We start from the raw sequence: 20,576 nt of genomic DNA on the forward strand, positions 1-20,576 counted from the left end.
TATTATGTCTAATTTGAGATTTAAGTCCTATAATTTAATTTCTAACATAATTTGGTCCTATATTTTTATAATGTTATTAGCTATACTAAATAGTTAATACTGTTAACTTTTCTATTGTAACTTTATGTGATTATTGGTTATATATCAATTGAATGCTCTACAAGTCATGTTTGAGTTTTCTTATATTGACAATTTTGATTCTTATGTTATGCTAAAATTTGGACTAAATTCATATGCTTTAATTTTTAACATAATTTAATTTTTCTACTTTTATATTATTATTTATTAGTCTAAATAATTAATATATGATTAATATAGTTAATTATTTTAACTACAAAGCAAATACCATTTTTACTTAAGAATACTAATTTAATGATAAATTATCATGACGAATTTTAAATTTAAAAATAAAAATTAAATTCCTAAAAAAATAAAAATAATGATAATAAAACTAAAATTTAAATTTATAAAATATATAAAAACCAACCCCATATTTTAACCTTCAAATTTTCAACCATATATAAATTTACAAATGCCCCACTAGAGATACACAAGTGCAAGAACTGTTACAATCTATTGAACCTTTAAGTCATACCAAAAGTATTTCAAATGATTCCAGGTTTCGTTTGAGAGTAAAAAGGCAGCCCAGTTTCTCCATTTCCACCAATGAATCACTCATCCTCATCACTAAAATAATTGCCTTTTCTTGTCATCTTTCTTCTTCTCCTTTTCCTCCGCCACCTCCGCCGCCCCATCCACCACTGACGCCCAATTCTCCTCTTCAAATCCCTCTCCACCCTCTGATTTTTCCTCTCCCGGATCCCCACCGTCCTCCGCCACCTCTCCGCCCTTTCTTTGGCACCGGTCTCTCCCTTGGCCCCAACCGATTCTTTGGACACTCATAAGATAAATGCCAACCAACCCGACATTCATAACATCTAGACTTATCCTCATAAACCCTTTTCTTAATAAACTCCGGGGCTCGTCCATTATCGACGGCGATGGAAACGCTGAGGGTTTTGCCGTTGAGTATTTTCCCGTGCATGACACTCGCCGCGGATAGAGAGTCCTCGCGGAAAACGAACTGGACGAAGGCGACCCCCTTTGAATTCCTTGTGGTGCAGTCTTTGAGGACTGCTACGCAGGCGATTTTGCCGAAGGTGGAGAAGAAAGTGTGGAGGTCTGAGTTTGTGAGGGAGTAGTCGAGGTTGGAGACGTGAAGTGTTGATTTCGATGGGGCCAGACCGCCGGATCCGTCGCCACCGCCAGTGGATTTGGAGATGGCTTGATTGGGATTATAGGAAGAGGATGACGGTGGGGCAACGGCGGAGGAGTAGCGGAAATAAAAGGTTTCGTCTTCGTCACTATCGCGTTTTTGGTGGTCTTCTTTTCATTTTCTTTAATTTGGAAATTCTAAACGGGAAAGCTGTTAGTATAAACTACTAAACTTGTTACAATTATTAATGTACATTTACTCTATGGTCCTTAAACTTTAAGTTGCGTATTATTCAGATCCAAAATTCAAAAATCTATTTGCAAGGAAGTCTAATAATACGCGACTTCCTTGCCAACTTTCCAGCGCATGAATCAGTGGCTTCTTGAAAAGCCAAAATCCATCTGCAATTTCTTGAGCTCAGAAAGGTTGTGAAGGATATTTGCATCCATTCTCCTCATTTTATACCATTATGGTTTTAACTTTGCAGCAATCTCCTCGCCTGCAACATGCTGTTGGAACTCAAGGGACCTTAAAGCAACATGCTATCACGATAATACTTGGAAAAAAAAGGAGATTTTGATGGGAATTATGAAGGGGGAAACTGGGTATTTATTCAAGCTAAGTCGAACCAGAAAGTGGAGTTCCATTCATGAAGAAGACAGAAGGAGAAGAAATGGATAGAAGAGTTTAAGGATTGAGTGTTCACCGCAAGTAACAAGTTTTTATGAAACTAGTTTTAGAGAAATTGAGGTTAGGAATTTCGTTATTTTCTTGTGAAGGAAGGAAAGTGTAATTTTAGAAAGCAGTTTCATTTATTATTATTATTCTGGCCTTCAACATATGATTGGATTGAATGAGTTCTTTTCCTAACACACTGCCACATGCTAACTGGGGATTGGGCTACGCGTCAAGTGAGGTTAGAATTTAACATTGTTAATGAGTGTAACAAAAATAGCAAATTGAAAGTACTATGTACTACATTCATCATTATTATTCAACATGTATTTACACCCACTGTAATTGAATCATATGAAACTTTCCAAAAATAAATTCCTTAAACCTAACCTTTTTTTGTTAATCAAACCTTATTATATCAACAAAAACGACACTCTTACCCATGGAAACAGGAAGAAGTATAATTTTGCATTAAAACTTACATGTTGGTATTCATCACAAATGAACCAACCTGCACTTTGAATAAAGAATTTATGCTACTATTCCTATACAATGAACGGTTTAGATTAACAGATAATTTCACCTTCTTCAATCTCTTCATCACGTGTTTGATGAACAACCCCAGTCCCAGGCGATGAAGAAGATCCAATCAGAATCTCAAATTCCCTCTCAGCTTCCCAATTGATCTCAATCCCAGCCGTGTTTTTCATGTTCTGTAATGCAATCCCAGCTGCTTTTCTGTCTCTTTCCCGTTGCCTTTTTAACTCCAACAACTCAGCTTCCAGCACCGACTTTTCGTCAACTAGTCTTCGTTCGAATCTTTCCTTTTCTTGTTTCAACTTTCTGGGATCAGCATTCTCGCCCTCACCCTTCATCTTCTGCTGAGCTTTGAAGATGGTGTCTGCAAAACGACACTTCAGCATTGCCGCCCGTAGGGCCTTGGGTTTTGATGTTGTAAACCCTAGACCTACGTCCTCTGCTTTGGCTGCAATATCTGTTGAAAACCTCAGGCCTTTTTCAATGTTCGGTCTCTTCTCCGATGGAATACGGGTGACGACTGCCGTCTCTGCAATATCATCGATAAGGGTTAGATCATATAATATGTGAAATTTCAAAATCCAAGAGGTTATCAAAAACTCCTCGACGTACCTAGGGTTGGATGTTGCATGAGGGCTTTCACTACGGCCGAACACTGCGGACGGTCCACTACCGTCCTCGGCCTCTTCTCGGGCCGGCCACCTTCTAAAACCTCCGCTTCGAATCGGCGCTTGGAAGCAATTGGCGCTGAATTCTCTTTTGAAAATCGGAACTTGAGAGAGTGTTTTACTGGAATCATTTCCGTCCTGATTTCTTGATTCCAGAAAAGCTGAAAGCTTGATGAGGTGTGTAGTTGGAATGGGTTCTCCGACGAAAAGAACTAAAATTGCATGTGAATGGAAGTAGAAGAAGCAGGAAATAAAAGAGAGTAATGAGCAAGAATGTTAATCACTACTTACTGAGACGTTCTAATTTGGGTAAGTCGGTCTTGATTTTTATATATATATATTTTAAAAAGAAAAAGAAAATAAAAGAAATAAAATGAGGAAAATAATGTTGTAAAATAGAAAGCGGATAAAAGAATGAAAATAATTTTATTTTAAGTGAAAAGGTTAAATTACTAATTCAGTCTTAATAGAATGTGGTGTTTGTAAAACAAACATTAAAATAACTCAAAAAAGTTATTAAAATCTAAAAGATATTTAAAATTGTAAAGAAGAAAATCTAAAAAAGAAAAAAAGACTTCCATTATCGGGATTGTCATCATCATCTAACCCAAACCAAAGTTTCTACTTCCTAAATCTTCAATTATAGTCTCCATTTTTGCCCATCATTTTAGTTCCTTACATCTAAAATTTTGATCCTACAAGGAGTCAAATGGCGTCAAGAACAAGTGCTTAAGATACGATCAGTGAGCAAGATTTTGTGTAGCAGTACAAATAGGGTCGTAATGGTGGTCATGACCAAGTCAGCCAACCGTTGATGTCCTCCAGAGGTGGAATTTCAGACATGTTTTTACAATAGGTATACTTAATGTTGTTAAATTGGATATAATCCCTGGTGTGGATGGTTGTTGATTTCTAATGAACTTGGTTTATCCCTTCTGGCAGAGTTTAGTTATGTATCTGTTATTCAATTTCCATTTTTCACATTCTTTAAAAAAACCATATAATTTTTAATGTATTTATGCTTTTTTTATTTTGATTATATTTTGTATTTATATTTAATCATTTCGTCATTACTGTCAACAAAATTTTGGCCGATTCTAGAATATTAATTCATGTTTAAGTGCTTAAATCCGCAAGTACCAATTATAATTATACATAGTTGAAGTCATAAGTTTCCTCAACTAGGTAAGTGAGAATACAACTACTCATGTCTCGGATAATTCATCCAAGTTCGAAGCCTCGTCCGAATAATGGAATGTTTGAACAAAAAATTACGAAGCTCAAAAAATGGACTTTGATCAAATTTAAAGCCCATTTTCTATACCAATCGAGTCTTGGCCAAGAATTTTTGTCCCAATCTAGGCCCAAATATAGTAATTATATATTTATATTTATATTTATATTAAATCACTAACCCAACAACAATTAAACACTTTTCTCAAAACCTAAAAAAAAAAATTTATCCAACTATATAATCCAACCCAATATATAAAATTTTAAAATATATATTTAACACGATAGAACATCTATTATATTTATTTGTATTTTTAATATAATAAAACATTTATTATATTTGTGGTAGTGTTTTATATAAATTTTTTAATGGGTTAAAAACTTTTATTTTAGCGCTTTTTAATATATTTAGTGTATTATATTCTTTAAAAAATAATCTGAAAAAAATCAAATATGGGTGGATTGAGTCGGTTATAAATTATTATCTCAATATAATTCAAAATTTCACCTACATCATTCTTTGTAGGATGCTTCAAGCAAAATTATCATCTCAAAAATTCTTAAAACGATTATAAAAAACATATCAATAGAGAAGAGAGGTAAAACCATCCTAATGACATAAATTAATGTTACAAATTCTATATAAAGTCAACATTTAGGTTTTGAAAATATTCATTACAGCAAATTTACAAATCTCAAAGGCATATAAAATTAATTCAACATCTCATTGGGTTAAGATTTCATGCAAACTACATGTATCATGCAAAAATTGAAAATAAAATAAAATATGAAAACTTTAAAAAAAATAACTAGAAAATTTTCATGCAAACTAAATTGACTTGACTCCACGACACTTAAATCAAACATTGTCCTCAGTGTTCCAAAAATAAGAGAAGAATTAGGAAACTTCCTTGTTAAAGTGCTGAGAAAATATATCGAAGTTGACCCATCATTTGCTCTTTTTGAAGCATCAATGACTCGTTCTGTTAAGGTGTGGTGGTAACTATGACACAAAATTAAATTTTAAAAATTAAAAATAATAAAAGCAACTAAAAACAATAAAAAAAAAATCAACAACTCGTTCTGTTAAGGTGTAGTGATACCTACAACACAAAATCAAATTAAAAAAAAAATTACAAATAAAAGCAACTAAACACAATAAAAAAAATAATTGAGTGAAGACCAAGAATTTAGTTCACAGTCGTACTTATCTCTTTTGTCCATGTTTTCAACAAATAAGTCCAACAACAACGAGAAATTAATGAGAAAATAATCACATAATATATTAAAATGGTCTCACCCAATGTTTGAAGTGCTCCCTTAATCTACTTTCGAAACTGTTCTTTTATTGCGCTTGATTTCAAAGAAGAATAGAAAACCAACTAAAGCGAGTAAAACGGTATCAAATATAAATTTTTAAAATATCAAAATACCCTTAACATGAGAGTTAGGGCTGTTCACTCCACCAAAAACACGAAAAATTCGAGCTAGGAAGGTTTTCGTCAGCACTAGGGCGCTAAATAGAGGTCGAGTTTCAAAGTTTGTGGCGCCAGGGCGGTGACGTAACATCTTGTAGTCGCGCGCTGGGCATTAACTTCGAAGCTAAGGCACTTGGTTTGGCCTCGAGACTTCGTTTGAAGTTCCTTTCACTCCTCCAATTTAGTCCTACACATCAAAAATACTAAAATAGAAATTTAAAAACGGAAAGACTCAAAATAAAATATTAAAAATTGCAAATGAGTTAAAATTAAATGTGTTATGCAAACTACATGCTATGCAATGAAAACAAAAAAAAGTAAAGTAATAAAAATATTTAACCACGAAATTACTTCTCCACAAGCACCTTTATTTGATGTCTTTGGCTAAACGTTCTTAAATGTTATTTCGTTACCAAAAGATTTGATTAGGTACAAATTAGAAGTCGAGGTAACTTTGGAGTGTTGATTCCCCTTTGGTTCTTTAATCGACCATTCACAAACCTAATTATAATTCTAATACAGTAAAAGTACATGATTAGGTTAAAGGGATGGTGATTGTTTGACATAACCTATAGAAAGTGCAAAATGGTTAAAAATAAATCAAGCAATAAAAAATTAAAAACTCGTGGAAGAAATTTTAGTATTCTCGATTTTTATTAGGCTTAAAGGTATTTGGAACAATGATAAAATCCTAGTGCCCAGGCTCAACTTAATCTCTTCCCTTGTGACTTCATCTTTTATTTTCTCTTTGACTTTCTAGGGAAGGGGATTCTATCACAAATGACTTCAGTTCTTTGCTATTAGGTTGATAGTTGATTCCTCAAGAGTTACCACCTCTTTTTCAATTTCCTTTTCTTGAGACTCTAATCCACTCAATAAAATTACGAGTTAATTGATTTGATTTTCCATTTTCTGGATGGTTCTCCATATTTGCTTGCAGACGCATTGAACTATATTAGTGAGAGATTCAACCATATCCTCAAGAGACTTGCTTTGAAGACAACAACTGCGTAAGAGTATGTGGACTTGGCTCATAACTAAAATCGAGATAACCCATCCATCCATGATTATAAGTATTGACATAGGGATCATATCTTCATTGTGGTCAATTGAAAAATTCTCTAATTTCTTTAATAAGCTCCTGGAGATCTTCTTGGAATGTGGGGTACACATTAGTGTAATAACTGTAAGCATTATGAATCCCATTCCTACAAGTTTGCACTTATTGAGAATTTCCTATTGTCAATTGTTGAACAAGAGAGGTTAGTCTATCAATACGATTTTCAAGTGGAGAAAAATTTACCTGCTCTATTTGGAAACTCCTGTTTACAGCCGACGTCTTGTGAATATGCGTGTAAGTCTCTTTCGTTACACAAGCATGAATAATCGGTACACCTAGACACTTTCATAAATCATTAGCAAGCGGAATACCACAAGTAGCCCTCCATGAGAGAGCTGCAACATGCTGTAATTAGGGGAAACAAACAGTTTAGACTTGGAGAAGTTTATAGATAATCCAGACGCGGCACTGAATTCATGTAGGCAGCCTTGGATGATGCTCAACTGGTTCACACTAGCTTTGGCAAAAAGCAATAAATCCTCAGCGGAAAAAAAATGTGTGAGATTTGGGGACCCCGTCTAGAGACTTTAAAAGGCACCCAACTACCTCTTCTGACTCTATCCAATATCATGTGTGACAACTTTTCCATCACCATAATGAAGAGATATGGTGACAGTGGGTCGTCCTGTCACTTGGCCATTCCAAATCGGGGTGATTTTACTAGCTTGCACACAAAACATGATCAAATCAATAAGACGGTGCGGTAAACCAAATTCAATCAAGACAAACTTGAGGAAGCTCCAGTCGACGTTATCATAAGCTTTTTGCAAATCAACCTTCAGAATCCTCGCCCCCTAAATTCCTCTCATATTCATCATCGAATGAACCACTTCCTGTGTCACCAAAAGATTATCAGGTGTGCTCCTTCCAGCAAGAAAGTTGCTTTGGAAAGGCCCAATGAGACGTTGTAATACTGGACGGAGACGATTGACAACCGTTTTAGATGAAACTTTATAGGAAGTATTGCAGAGGCTTATAGGCCGGAACAAAGAGATTCTATCTATTGCTGCTACTTTAGGAATGAAAACAAAGTACCAGCATTCCATGCCCCCTTGACAAATTCAAATATTGAATCTTTCACCGAATCCCAATGCTTTTGATAAAAGATTGGTTGAATATCATCCGGACCCTGAGCTTTCAATCTTTTAATGGAAAAAAGGCTATTACAAACCTCTTCTATCGAAACCAAGTGAGGGTTGAATTGAAAATCAGAAAAACACGAGGTAACGAGGATACCTGCTTCCTAGCAAAGAGTTGATCAGAGTAATTTACCACATGTTCCATCATAGTTCTTTGGTTAGTTACCCAAGAATCATCAATGAATAAACCCGACACCTTATTTCGGCTTCGTCACATCAACGTTGTAAGGTGAAAAAATCGAGTGTCCCATTCACCCTTAGAAATCCAGTCTAAAAGAGATTTCTGAAGACAATAATTCTTCTTGCGTCAAAATGGTCTGATATTCAGTATTAAGAGTTGCTTCTAATTGATGCAAATAAGAAGAAAATATACAACAGAAGTGAATTTTGAATACCCTGCGACCTTTTGATCAATGACTGTTTCCTCACCAAAAATATTACCAAAAGAGGACTTCCACTCCTTAATAGCCCTAGTGACAGTTTCAATGGCATGTGCAACACTGCTCGAGTTTTCCATCCACTCTCTCGTGAAGATTTCCTTAAAGTCCATACTGGTAAGCCGGGCAGCTTTCTATCTAAAAAAGGCCGCAAGTCTCTTGGAAAGGACATAACGACCCAAAGTATTAAGAAGAATTGGGTGGCGATCAAAATATAACCGTGGCATATAATATTAAGCACACTCATCTCTGGAAAATAATACAGAGCTTCCGGATTGATCAAAACTCTGTCCAACCATTCTTGTAAAGTAATCCGCCCATGCTGAGGCCTTCATTCTCTCACTCTGTAAGGCCTAGCTCTCGACCCATTATTTTTCTTCCCCGTCCCCACATTAATAGCGGCCATGATATTCTCTGACCCAATTCGGATATCCTTAAGAGCTTCAATCTCCATGAGAATCTCAAATTTATTAGAATCCCTGGAAATACGCCCCATCCCTAAATTCTTGTTGCTAGTGTTTCTTGCCTTCACTCGGGTTTCTTTTAACCAACATCCACGGCCCATCACGTTTTGGACCATCAGCGTCGACCAAATTTTCCGTTACCATGGGTTCCGCCGTCGTGGCCACAGCCTCCGGCTACACCTGCTCCTTTTGTGCCGCTTGATGAGAGAAAGGATTCCAAACGGTGACCAAAACAACCACAAGAAAAGTAGACAGTACGGAGACCCTCATATTCGATGTTTTGAGCAAAGTTACCAATACGTACTTGCGACAACAAAGGTTTTGACAAATCAACCTCCACACATATTCTAGCGAACTTGCCTCGAGTCGCCAAAGATGTATTCGAATCAACCTTGATTGGTTTCCCCACAAGCTTTCCTACATCAATCAGAGCCGATTCATGGAAATACTCCAAAGGTAAACCAGGGAGATAAATCCAAATCACTGTTGACCACACAACTGCTGTTTCGGGATGAAAGTTTGGCTTCCATTTTTTAACCGTCAAATAATGGTCCATAGTTTTCCACCGGCCCTCAATCATCACCTTGAATCTGTCCTCCTGTTTCTCAAACTTGACCGCATAAAATCCATAACCCAATTCGATGAAATCAAAATCCCATCCAAACGCCAAAGAACTGAAACTTATTCCAATAGTGAGTTGAAGGAAATTGTTTTACCGAGTAATTCGGTAATAAGTGCTTGACGCCAGGGCCTGCGCAGTTCCTTCTAAAGATTTTTACTAATACGTATTGTAGGAAGAGTTTCCACTCCATTCAGATTTTCTCGACTCTCCTTATCCGAGTCTTGATCATCCTCATCCACCGCAAAAGAAGTACGACAAAAACCAGTGAAAACTTTTGACTCCAACAGTGAATCTTTAAAGGATCGAGAACCGATCCTCCAACTCCCAAGAGCATCTCTGATTGCTGCCTTAATCTTTTTAGTGCTACGTTCCAAATGATCTACCTCTTCCGCCGTGAGAAGGTTGTCACGAACTGTTTCTCTCGCCATGATGGTTATTTGCCAATATTTAAATCAATCAGCTTTATTGATTTTAATTATATATGTACTTAACTAATTAGGTTTGATTATAAATTTCACCTCTATTTTATGAAAATTAATCTAATGAATTTATGTTTTATTCTATTAAAATTCATTTTTAAACATATTTAAAATGTAATCTATATATTCAAATTAAATTTTACTAATAATTAATATTAATTATTTAAAAAATTTATATTTGAAATATCAAGATATTAATAACAAGTTACAATTATTTTTTTTTATAGTTTTACTAAAATATAATAATATTAATTCATTTTTTTTTATCTCTAAAATTAACATTTTATTTTCCGAAGCCTCTTTCGACAACAATACAACACACTTCAATCTTAAATCAACTACTTTTTTCACTGCATTTGGTTCAACTGCAGTTTTAAAATGCAATTCACCAAAGCAAATAAAACACCTTATAATAAACATATTCAAGTGCAGCAAAGGCTCAAAAAATCATTAAACAACACATTCATCTAAACTAGTTCTAACGTATTATGACATGATATGTTCCACTGTCAAATTCCGAAGTTCGACCACAGGTTGCCACTACAAAATTCCTAAGGAACCAGATAATGATCAGACATAAACATAGAATCAGTACAAGCACAATGCTATGATGATTTTATCTCTACATTAGCCGTCATATTCCCCTTGTGCGAACTTGTTTTCTGGATAGTAAACGGCAATAACTTGATTTCCGCCGAATTTCCGACCATTCATTGCAGCTTGAGCCTTTTTCGAACCTTCAACATCCGAGTATTCCAGAAATACCTAATTGCACCAGAGAATTACAGTAACATCAGGAGTTTGAATAGAGTAGAAATGACCAAGTCAATACATTCACTTGCCAATACCATGGATAAGATGAAGACAAGACAATGATCAAATAACTAAACCAAAGAAAAAAAAATATACTATGTTACTTGGAATTGGGTGTAAATGTTGGCCACGGGTATGTATCCAACATAGATATGTCCAAGTTTTTCCATTTATTTGGAGATTTTGGAGGATCGTATCCCCATACCATGACCAACAAGTATTAGATAGCAGTACTTAAACAGAAAGTTAAAAAACCACAGAAGAAAATGTAAAAAGCCTCAATACTGACCTTCCCGACACCTGGGGCAGGTTCTCCATTCGGATTTGGGCGTGGGATGACAATATTCACCAATGCACCTGCATTTTTCGTGTAAAAATTTCGATTCCAGAAAAGAGAAAAAAGATACATTTTTACCCAAAAGAATAGGTTAGAGAAAGTAGTGTCAAATATATAGGTCATATTTTCTGTAAAAATTTCAATTCCAGAAAGAGGGGAAAAAACACATATTTGTCCCAAAAGAATAGGTTAGAGAAAGCAGTGTCAAATATTTAGAGGGATATAGCAAGTCTTCTGTCTGAGTATGTTAGGCTTGATTCTTTATAGCAGAATGTAGAACAAGAAAGTGCTGTAAAACAGAAATATAAACACAAGAAAATAAAAGAAATTAATAAAAATAGATAAGAGAGTACACATGTTAAAAAGAGGGTATCAGATTGTTTAAGAAGGGATTTTACCATATTTTCCACCCTCTTGTCTCATATCTTCCACAATGTCCTCGTACTCATCATCATCTCTGAGATCATCAACATTAAGTGCTTGAGTCAAACACACAACCTTTGTTGGCACACCTTGTGGTTGCAAAATTAGCCTCTGAAAAAGAAAAAAGAATAAGCAAATTAGATGTACCTAATAACACCCGAAATTGCAAGGGATATGATGTTATAAGATTTTAATAAAAGAATAATATCTAATCTTAACCTGCAAAGCAATCTGCTGCTGTGCATGCTGGAGTATACTCTCTTGCTCGGGTTTAGGCTGGGTAGCACCCTGGTTTGCTCGCCTAACAGTGAGCGTTTTATCACCCATTTTAATTCCATTTAGGGCAGCACAAGCAATATCTGTAACTGACAGGTCTTGATAAACACAAAATGCATAGCCTTTAGAGTTCCCGGTTTCTCTATCTTTTACTAGATCAAAACCTCGAAGAGGCCCAAAAGACTCCAATAACTCCCTAATCTGTGCTTCTGTGAAGTAATATGGAAGCCCACCAACAAATATGCGGTCGGGGCCCTCAAGCCCGCCAGCGGAACCTGGCGTTAGACCCACAGCAGCTAGATTTAGATTCGGATTGGGCTGGCTTGGACCAAGTGTTGCAGCAAGCGACGGATTATAGTCACTAGGTCTCCTCACCTTCACAGGTGCTCCCTGAAAGTGCAAAAAAAGTAAGCACAACTATATAAAGGATTTGGCATCAAGATCCAAAAAGAAACTAAAATTACCTCAAAGATAATCCCATCTAAAGCCATTGCATTACTAGCCTCCTCTACAGATCTCATCTCTACGAAAGCAAATTTCTTTTCATGGTTTATGTAGACATTAACAACAGCATCCCCTGAATACATAACCAAAAACAATGAGCAGATATAGAAGAAAAATAAAGCAGGTAGCTTGGTAATGTAATTAATACAAAACCCCCAAGTATACCTGGACCAGCAGTATTTCCACCAATTGCAGCCATAACATGACTGAAGAAAGTTGCAACAGACTATAATATAAACATTAAGGATCAGTATTGGCTCCACCTGCAATCATAATGGCAATAAAAGATACAACAGTGTAAGGTGGAACCTGTTCATTAGCGGTAGGAGAAAGCCCTCCAACATACACCCGACGAGCATGCCTAGTAGCCTGAAATCACAAGATAAAATCCATAATTTCTGTAATGCAAGATAATGTTTTCTAAAGAAAGGTGCATTCTACATTGCATGCATAATCCATCCAACCTGCTGAGTCATTGCCTGAACTGGCATAACTGGGAGAGCACCAAATGGCTGCAGAAAACCAAAATTAAATGAAGTTACAGGAAATAAAGCAAGCTCATAAATATCAGGTGTAGAGAGCAATATATACCTGTCCAGTTGCAATAGGAAACATGTTAGGAAACACTCCAGGTATGGTTGGGTTAGTTGTCCCCGGAATCTGCCCTGAAATGAAATTCATATTTCATATGAGGACATAGTTATAAATCAAAGTCAGAATTCTATAGCAGTGGGTTTAGCATTAGGACTTTTATGCTTCATTTCCATAGCATATGCAAACCTCTTGCATTTTTAGAGATTGAAAAAGGAATTCATCACAAGCAAAATCTGGAGGAAATATTTAGCAAGACTACCAAAACAGGCAATAGTTGCCAGTTGAAGACGTACAATACCATCAAAACGGGTGCATTGATTCCTCCTTGTACATAAAAGCTACAGAAGTCGGCTCACGCCATTGCCTTCTTAAAATCAAAGACAGAAACATAGAAACAAACAAACAAACACCAAACAGAAGACAAAACCAAAAACCCTCTCAGTTCCAGAATTATTCACTAAGTAAAAAAATTGAAAACAATATTATAGCTTTCCAAAGGTCACTGCTTAAAAGGCAATATATACAAAACAGAAGAAAAAATACAGCTTACCAAAACCAGACCAGTATTTTGATACGAACTTTCCACACTAGATCATCCAAAAACAAAAATAACAGTTAACCATGTATAACAATATTAAATTTTATGAAAGGAACATGTACCTGCAGCAGCAGCTGCCACAGCACCAGCAGCTAACATTGCTGAAGCTGGAGGGGCCATGTCAAAACCACTAATCCTTTTGCTGCAAAATAATGAAGTTAGCATACCAGAAACCAGAATATATAACTGCCACCACATAATTTATCCTTATAATCAAGTTCTTCATGATCTACCTCTTTGAGCGTGAGCGAGACCGAGACCGAGAAGGAGATCTCGACTTTGATCTGCGCTCAGATCTACTCCTTGACCGGCGCCTATGCCTATCCTCCCTGTCTCTATCATAGTCCCTTCTTCTGTAAATAACATTTGAGCAAAAAATAACTCATTAACCTATATTAACAAGAAGAAAAAAGCAATGATCAAAACAATTCATATTAAAGCGGAAATTACCTGTCATAATCTCGACTGCGGTAATAATCATCATCATCCCTATCTCTTCCTCGATCCCTTCGCTCACTGCGTTCCCTACTACGATCCCTATGACGATCTCTGTGATGGCGTTCACGATCACGATCCTTTTCTCGGTCCCTATCCCTATCCTTATCTCTATCCCTATCCCTGTGGCGATCACGGTCCTTGTCCCTTTCCTTGTCACGCCCTTTCTCTCTCTCCTTTTCCCTGCTTTTAGAAGACTCTCTCTCATAATCCTGAGACCCATACAAGAAATACTTAAGGTTGCATTTATCTTACATCAATAAGAGACCAAATGTAGAGTTGAATGTAATCCATAACAATAAAATCCCAAATGTAGAACAGGCATAAAATTCACATCAAGAAAACTATTTTCCAAGAAAAACCTTAGCCTAGAACAAATCTAAGCAGTAAAATTTTATTGAAAAGACAACCTGTCAAGTAGCCAAATTCAATGAGAAAACTAGAACTGAACATCTGTATATGTAAATACTCAAGATCTAAAATAAGAACAAACGTCAGCAAAACATAGTAGATGGAGATATAAACATACAGGATTGCCTGACCCAAAAAACCCGGTTCTATTTCCTCCTATCCCCCCAGCCATACGGGATAAAAACAGGAACGATAAAACTGAAGCATAATATGTAATTTGAATTCTGAGAAGCTCATGCTGTTTTAAAAAACTGTTTGTATAAAAAAGGAAAGAAAGAAAAGAAAACTCTAGATTTTACAATATATGCATCATTTTCTAATGCTTATGCTTGAAGTTAGAACAAAACTAAGTACTAGAAGAAATTCAAAATGCTATCTGTCAAACTAGCCAAATTTCCGGATAAATAAATAAACCTAATTCGAAGAAAAAATAGAGCCTTGGAAAAACTCCCATTAAAATTTAGGGCTCCAATTGCTAGCTAGCTTTTTTTTCTATATTCTATTTACTCCTTAAGAGGTTTTCAGAAAAGGAATGCAAATGACGCAAAGTATAATCAAGATAGATTATTAAAACACTAATGATGAAGTAATAGTTCAATCTAAAAATAAAATCATATTACATATTGCACATTTGATATTTTTAGCTTATCCGTTCATGATTTCCCATTGTGCTTTCCCCAAAGCTAACAAACAATAAATTCAAGGTTTTGCGTGGTAAAAATCCAACAAAACCACACAAATTCCTTAGAAGTTCCTTCAAACAAGAACTTGAAGAAACAATTAAAAATCTTAACAGACGAAATAAAGCTGAAGTTGTCGAGATCTAACCTGATATTTAGAATCGTTTTGATCGTCGGAACGAGACTTAGGAGAAGAACCTCCGCCATAACTGTTTTCGAGGTTATCTCCGTTTCCTTGATACCGCGGTTCTTCGTAATCAGTCATTTTTTCCCAAGCTTTGGCCGGAAATTTGGTAACTTGAAATTCCCAATCGCAAATTCCCAAATCCCAAACTCGATTTGTCGGCAGCAAGAAGAAGAATAAGCTAGCAAGTAAACAAATTAGGGATTTTCTTCTCTCTTTTTTTCCTTGTATTTAAATTCCAAAATTGGGGATTATAAGTTGGGTCTAATAAATACCTTAGTGCTAGTTTAGCCCATGTAAGAAAAAGAGTAGGGCTTGGGCTTCTTCTTATCATCATTTTCAGCCTTTCCTTTATAGAAAAATTAAAACTCTTAACTTATTAAGGTATTATTAATTATTTTTAAGTACAAAGTCCAATTATAAATAATTATATTAATAGGTAGTTCAAGATATTGTATTAAATAATTATTTATATTATAATTAATAGACACTGAAAATAATGTAATAATACTAAATAGAAGTCGTTTTATAAATTTTAAAATACCAACATAACGAGTCAGTTTTATTTTTTATAAAATAAAATGCATATTTTCTTTTAAATTGCAAATATAACTTAAATATTAATGCGCTTGTAGTTGCTTAAGAGTAGTTGAATGAAAATGTAATTATTAGGATAGTAATCACATCCTTTTGTAATTACAAAAATATATATATATATATATATATATTTCCTCAACATGTTTGATTAACAAAGTATAATTAATAATTTCCTATATTATATTTTGTAGTATGTATTGTAATTACACAATTATATTATTTTAAATTTTAAATAATATACCGATTAATATAAAAATTCATCAATAATACTTGATAAAAATTTCTCTAGACAAGTAACAAAATTTAAAATCAAATTATTGTATGTAACATGTTAATCCAATAAAGTATCAACAACATGATTACCAATAAAATTAACAAGAAAAATAAATATTATGTACAATTTTATCTAATTACACTAACATCTCATATTTGTTCAACTATTCTCTTTCTAATATTTAACATATGCTATTTGTCATAATTTTTGGTCCTTGAATAAGTAATTAATAATAAATTTTATATAATTTAGTTAAAATTAAAACATATAATATTTAATAAATACTATGTAATTTAATTAAATATTTAATAGGCTAAAATGTATAGAAAATTATCTATCACCGATAAAATTTTAGATCATTTAAATAAGATAAGTAAATTAATATATAATTATATTTTAAAACAAAAAATATATATCTAAAAATTAAAATATTATTATTAAAAATAACTTTTTTAACTTAAATCACATATGGGTATATTTGAAAATTCATAGGGTAATTGGATTTAACTGTAATTATCCACCTAATTACTCTAATAAAAATTTGTTACACTTAATTTAACAAGGTTCACTAATTACAATGATTATCTAAATATTTTATATATGAAATTACAAGCAATTACATTCAAAACAAATTATAACCAATTTTCAAAGCACCCAAAAAATATATAGTTTTAATACCCATTGCTAGAATTTACATATAAAATACGATTTAATTTTGATTCAATTTTTAAAGGATAAATTACTCAGTTAATCATTCAATTTTATAAGTTTTATTTTGGTTAGCACTGTCGTCAACAACCGTTTTATTTTAGCTACCCAACTTCAGTTTTAGTTTTTCTAAAATTTAATTTAATTTACTTTTCTTTTTCTTTTTAATATTAATTTTAGTTTTTACCATTAAAATATAAAAACCTAAGGTTTTACAGGAAAAAAACTTAAATTTTTATAGTTAAAACCATTTTATATTTTTAATTTCCTTTATTTTTATTTTTTAAAATTAATTTTATTTTTTAATAAAAGAAAAATACGAGATTTTATAAGGAATTATCTAGGTTATTATAGGAAAAGCCATTTTACCTTTTTAATTTCCTTTACTGTTTTTTCCTTTTAAAATAATTTTAGTTTTTTCTATTAAAAGCGAAAACCTGAAGTTTTACAAAATAAAATACTTGGGTTTTAACGGGAAAACCGTTTTATATTTTAAACTTCCTTTATTTTTCTTTTGAGAATTAATTTTTGCCTTTTAGTAAAAGGGAAAAATCTAGGCTTTTCATGGAAAAATTGGTTTCTCAAAGAAAAACTTGAGAGAATTGAGATACAAAGAAAACTAAGGGTTTTATCTCCACAGTTGAATAAGTCAATTTCATATAAAATCTCAAGTGCTTTTTGGGAAAAAATAAAATTATTTTTAAAAAGTAAATGATTGACTAAAATGAAAATTTATTAAAATTGGGTGAGTAAAATGAGTGTATAATAACATAGAATTAACTAGGAGAGTTCAGTCGATTAACCGACCGGTTAACCTACCTGAAATAACATTAACTGAATTAACCGACTTTTCAAAAATTTTAACCGTTAACCAAACCGAATTTTTTCAAAAAAATTAACTAAACCAAAATTTTTTCGGTTAATTCGGTCGGTTAACCAAATTAACCGAAAATTATCTGTTTTTTATTTTTGGTTAAAAAATAACCGAATTACCTGAATAACCGAATTAACCGAATTAACCGAATTAACCGAATTACCCGAATTAACCGAATTACTCGAATTGAATTTCCTCATCATTTGGATGATCTTAAATTATAATTTGGACAACAATAAACAACCATCGATCAGACCACCTAAATTGGTAAGAAATTAGACAGCATGCATGCAAACTGCATGCTTCAGCAACTCCCTCGACAGCTAGAAATTTCACTAAAATTTCACTAAATTCACCACTCATACCAGCATAAAGATGCAACAAAACAACCAAGGAAGAAAAGGTAAAGAACTCAGTATTATTTATTTAATTAAATAAATAACATATGCAATTGTTGCATTTTTAACAAGTTTAAACATCTTTAAACAGGGAAATTAAATGCTGAAAGTCCAGCATTTGGACAAAGGCCAAAGTTGGCATTTAACCTCTCATAATTCCCTATTATTTCAACCAGTAGCAGTCCATATCCTCAACAAATTTAAGTATATTCAGTTCAGCAATTGCATACTTAAAATTTCAAACTTTACATAGGTATTAAATGAATACATTTCAGTCTAATATTAAAGCTCCAAATGATAAAAGAAAGCAAAATTGCAGAACAAGGTATTAAATGAATACATTTCAGTCTAAAATTCCACAACTTAACAGTAAAGCATTTTCCTCCATGCCTCTCGCTTTAAACTATAAGACAAAACTATAAGCATTTTCAAAACTCATATGGGAGTAGTGAAGGCCTCCTTACACCTAAGACTTAAACTCATGTGGAGTTTGAATCTTTTGGACCTTTAAAAATCTAACATCAACCTTGACTAGAAATGAACTTAGGCTTGACCACTAATCACACTTAGTTTCAACCTTAATGAACTTAGCATGATCTTAAACAACAATTAATCTAAATAAGAGTGATGCTCAAACACATTCATATGGTTAGCTTTCCAACTAGTTGGCATATATGCTTTATGCAGGATTCTGTGTTTGGTCTTTTGTTCCTTTTGTCTGATATATAAATCTGCATATCAATTCGATTTTATTAGGCAGCTAAATTACCAGTAAATTAACTTAGATTCACCATATTTTGTAGTCGAAACTTCGGACGTGGTCTGTACTCGACCGCCAATTCATGATTCCGGCCTTAAAGGCTAACTTATAAAGCCAAGAATCTAATATAAGCAATGATGTAAATGTAATGAAGCAAATTGATATCTTGGTTTCATCTAAACCCTTTTAATTGTCGAAAGAAACAGATGATAAGATTAAGTAACCAAAAGCTTCAGGGAATCAAATGAACCTGCATGAAAGAAGGCCCCTCTTGAGCAGCTCTAATGAATGAAGCCTATTAAATCTTTCACGGTTTAAATCTCTCACCTCTTAGTATTAATGAACCCAGTTTGCATCTAATGCAAGGACAACCATTGGAGAATAAAAGCACCACAATACTAAATCCTCAACAGCATCCCACAACATACGAGCATCAACTTTCTACTAATCCTTTTCAGATTGTTACCAAACCCGATTTGTTGACTGAATAATGTTTTACAATGATACTATGATACAAGCCTCTTCATCAAGTCACTAACTACTAACATATACATATTCTTTAGATGTAAATCTCCCGAACCAATATTTTCATTGAAGGTCTGTATTTTTTTTCTTTCTTTTTACTTAATTCATTTCCAAATCAAATAAATCGAACCCATTATCATGATTAAGTTAAAATAACAAAAGCCTATCTACAGATTAATAAAAAGATCATCACTTACCCATCTAGCGGACTCTAAAAATGGAAGTGGTTTCAGTCAGTTTCTCAAGAAACCCTAGTCCAAAAACAAATAAATGAAAGCAGAGAAATGGAGATTTATTACCTTTTTGGAAAGATGCAGTGAGTTGAGGGTTGACAGAGGTACAGAGAAGAACAAGAAAAATTAGAGAAAAATTTGTGAGGAAACCAAATCAGAACAGGCGGACTGTCAGGCGGATGTAGAAGTGCTCATGGGCCGGGCGGCCCGGCCCGGCCCGAAATATGGGAGGGTTTGGGTAAAAATATAGGTCCGAAATATGGGCTTGGGCAAAAAAACGAGGCCGATTAAAAAACGGGCCGTGCCTCGGGCACAACTTTTTTGGCCCGGACCCGGCCCGACCCAGCCCGAATATAATAAATATTTTTATTATTTTTTATTTTTTTAATTTTAAAATACTTTTAAAATAATTTTATTAAATTTTTTAAATTTTAAAATTTTTTTAAAATATTTTTTAAATTTTTTTTAATTTTAAAATATTTTTAAAATACTTTTTATTTTATTTTAATTTTTAAAATAATTTTTGGTATTTATTTAAAAAATGGGCGGGCAGGGCAGCTTATGGATTTTTCCTGGCCGAGCAGGCAAAATTCTAGGCCCATATTTTGGGTCGGGCTGGCTCGGCCTAGGACCAGGCCGAAATTTTTTCGGGCCGGCCAACCCTACCATGAGCACCTCTAGGCGAATGGAATGGCTATTACAGCTATTAGACTTTAGTTTTAGTTTTAGACTTTTTTAGAATTTTATTTTTATTTATTAAATTATTTGTAATTTTTATGATTGAGTTGAGTTGGGTAATTGGGTTGGGTTGGATAATTGGGTTT

The 20,576-nt window shown here is 33.8% G+C and overlaps 1 protein-coding gene, 2 long non-coding RNA genes and 1 pseudogene across 11 annotated transcripts; all 4 read right to left on the reverse strand.

Annotated features, from left to right (window-relative positions):
- Positions 1 to 496: 496 nt before the first annotated feature.
- On the reverse strand, positions 497 to 3,227 carry LOC105766945 (U11/U12 small nuclear ribonucleoprotein 31 kDa protein-like; annotated as a pseudogene).
- Positions 3,228 to 5,518: 2,291 nt separating this feature from the next.
- On the reverse strand, positions 5,519 to 10,105 carry LOC128041231 (uncharacterized). Of its 2 annotated transcripts, none has more exons than XR_008195943.1 (2): positions 7,111 to 10,105; positions 5,519 to 5,994 (listed from the first exon to the last, which is right to left on the reverse strand). It is a non-coding gene; the product is annotated as an uncharacterized LOC128041231 (long non-coding RNA). The 2 variants fall into 2 exon arrangements; XR_008195944.1 differs by having other exon boundaries at positions 5,519 to 6,010.
- Positions 10,106 to 10,507: 402 nt separating this feature from the next.
- On the reverse strand, positions 10,508 to 15,609 carry LOC105770903 (splicing factor U2af large subunit B). Of its 8 annotated transcripts, XM_012592264.2 has the most exons (13): positions 15,348 to 15,609; positions 14,064 to 14,320; positions 13,847 to 13,966; positions 13,676 to 13,755; positions 13,013 to 13,086; positions 12,886 to 12,933; positions 12,731 to 12,790; positions 12,587 to 12,647; positions 12,382 to 12,494; positions 11,861 to 12,307; positions 11,617 to 11,752; positions 11,171 to 11,238; positions 10,508 to 10,833 (listed from the first exon to the last, which is right to left on the reverse strand). In XM_012592264.2, exons 1-13 carry the CDS (start codon positions 15,462 to 15,464, stop codon positions 10,696 to 10,698), a joined length of 1,719 nt encoding a protein of 572 aa, XP_012447718.1. In that variant the 5' UTR covers positions 15,465 to 15,609; the 3' UTR covers positions 10,508 to 10,695. The 8 variants fall into 8 exon arrangements, with proteins under 8 accessions (XP_012447718.1, XP_052487431.1, XP_052487433.1 ...); XM_052631470.1 differs by lacking the exons at positions 10,508 to 10,833; positions 11,171 to 11,238 and adding an exon at positions 11,275 to 11,507; XM_052631471.1 differs by lacking the exons at positions 13,847 to 13,966; positions 14,064 to 14,320; positions 15,348 to 15,609 and adding an exon at positions 13,314 to 13,379 and having other exon boundaries at positions 13,676 to 13,754.
- Positions 15,610 to 18,240: 2,631 nt separating this feature from the next.
- LOC105771367 (uncharacterized) lies at positions 18,241 to 19,902 on the reverse strand. Its single transcript, XR_001126484.2, has 2 exons — positions 19,819 to 19,902; positions 18,241 to 18,965 (listed from the first exon to the last, which is right to left on the reverse strand). It is a non-coding gene; the product is annotated as an uncharacterized LOC105771367 (long non-coding RNA).
- Between the last annotated feature and the right edge of the window lie 674 nt (positions 19,903 to 20,576).

The sequence above is a fragment of the Gossypium raimondii genome, chromosome 5 (genome assembly GCF_025698545.1).
Source record: "Gossypium raimondii isolate GPD5lz chromosome 5, ASM2569854v1, whole genome shotgun sequence".
NCBI classification, from domain to species: domain Eukaryota; kingdom Viridiplantae; phylum Streptophyta; class Magnoliopsida; order Malvales; family Malvaceae; genus Gossypium; species Gossypium raimondii.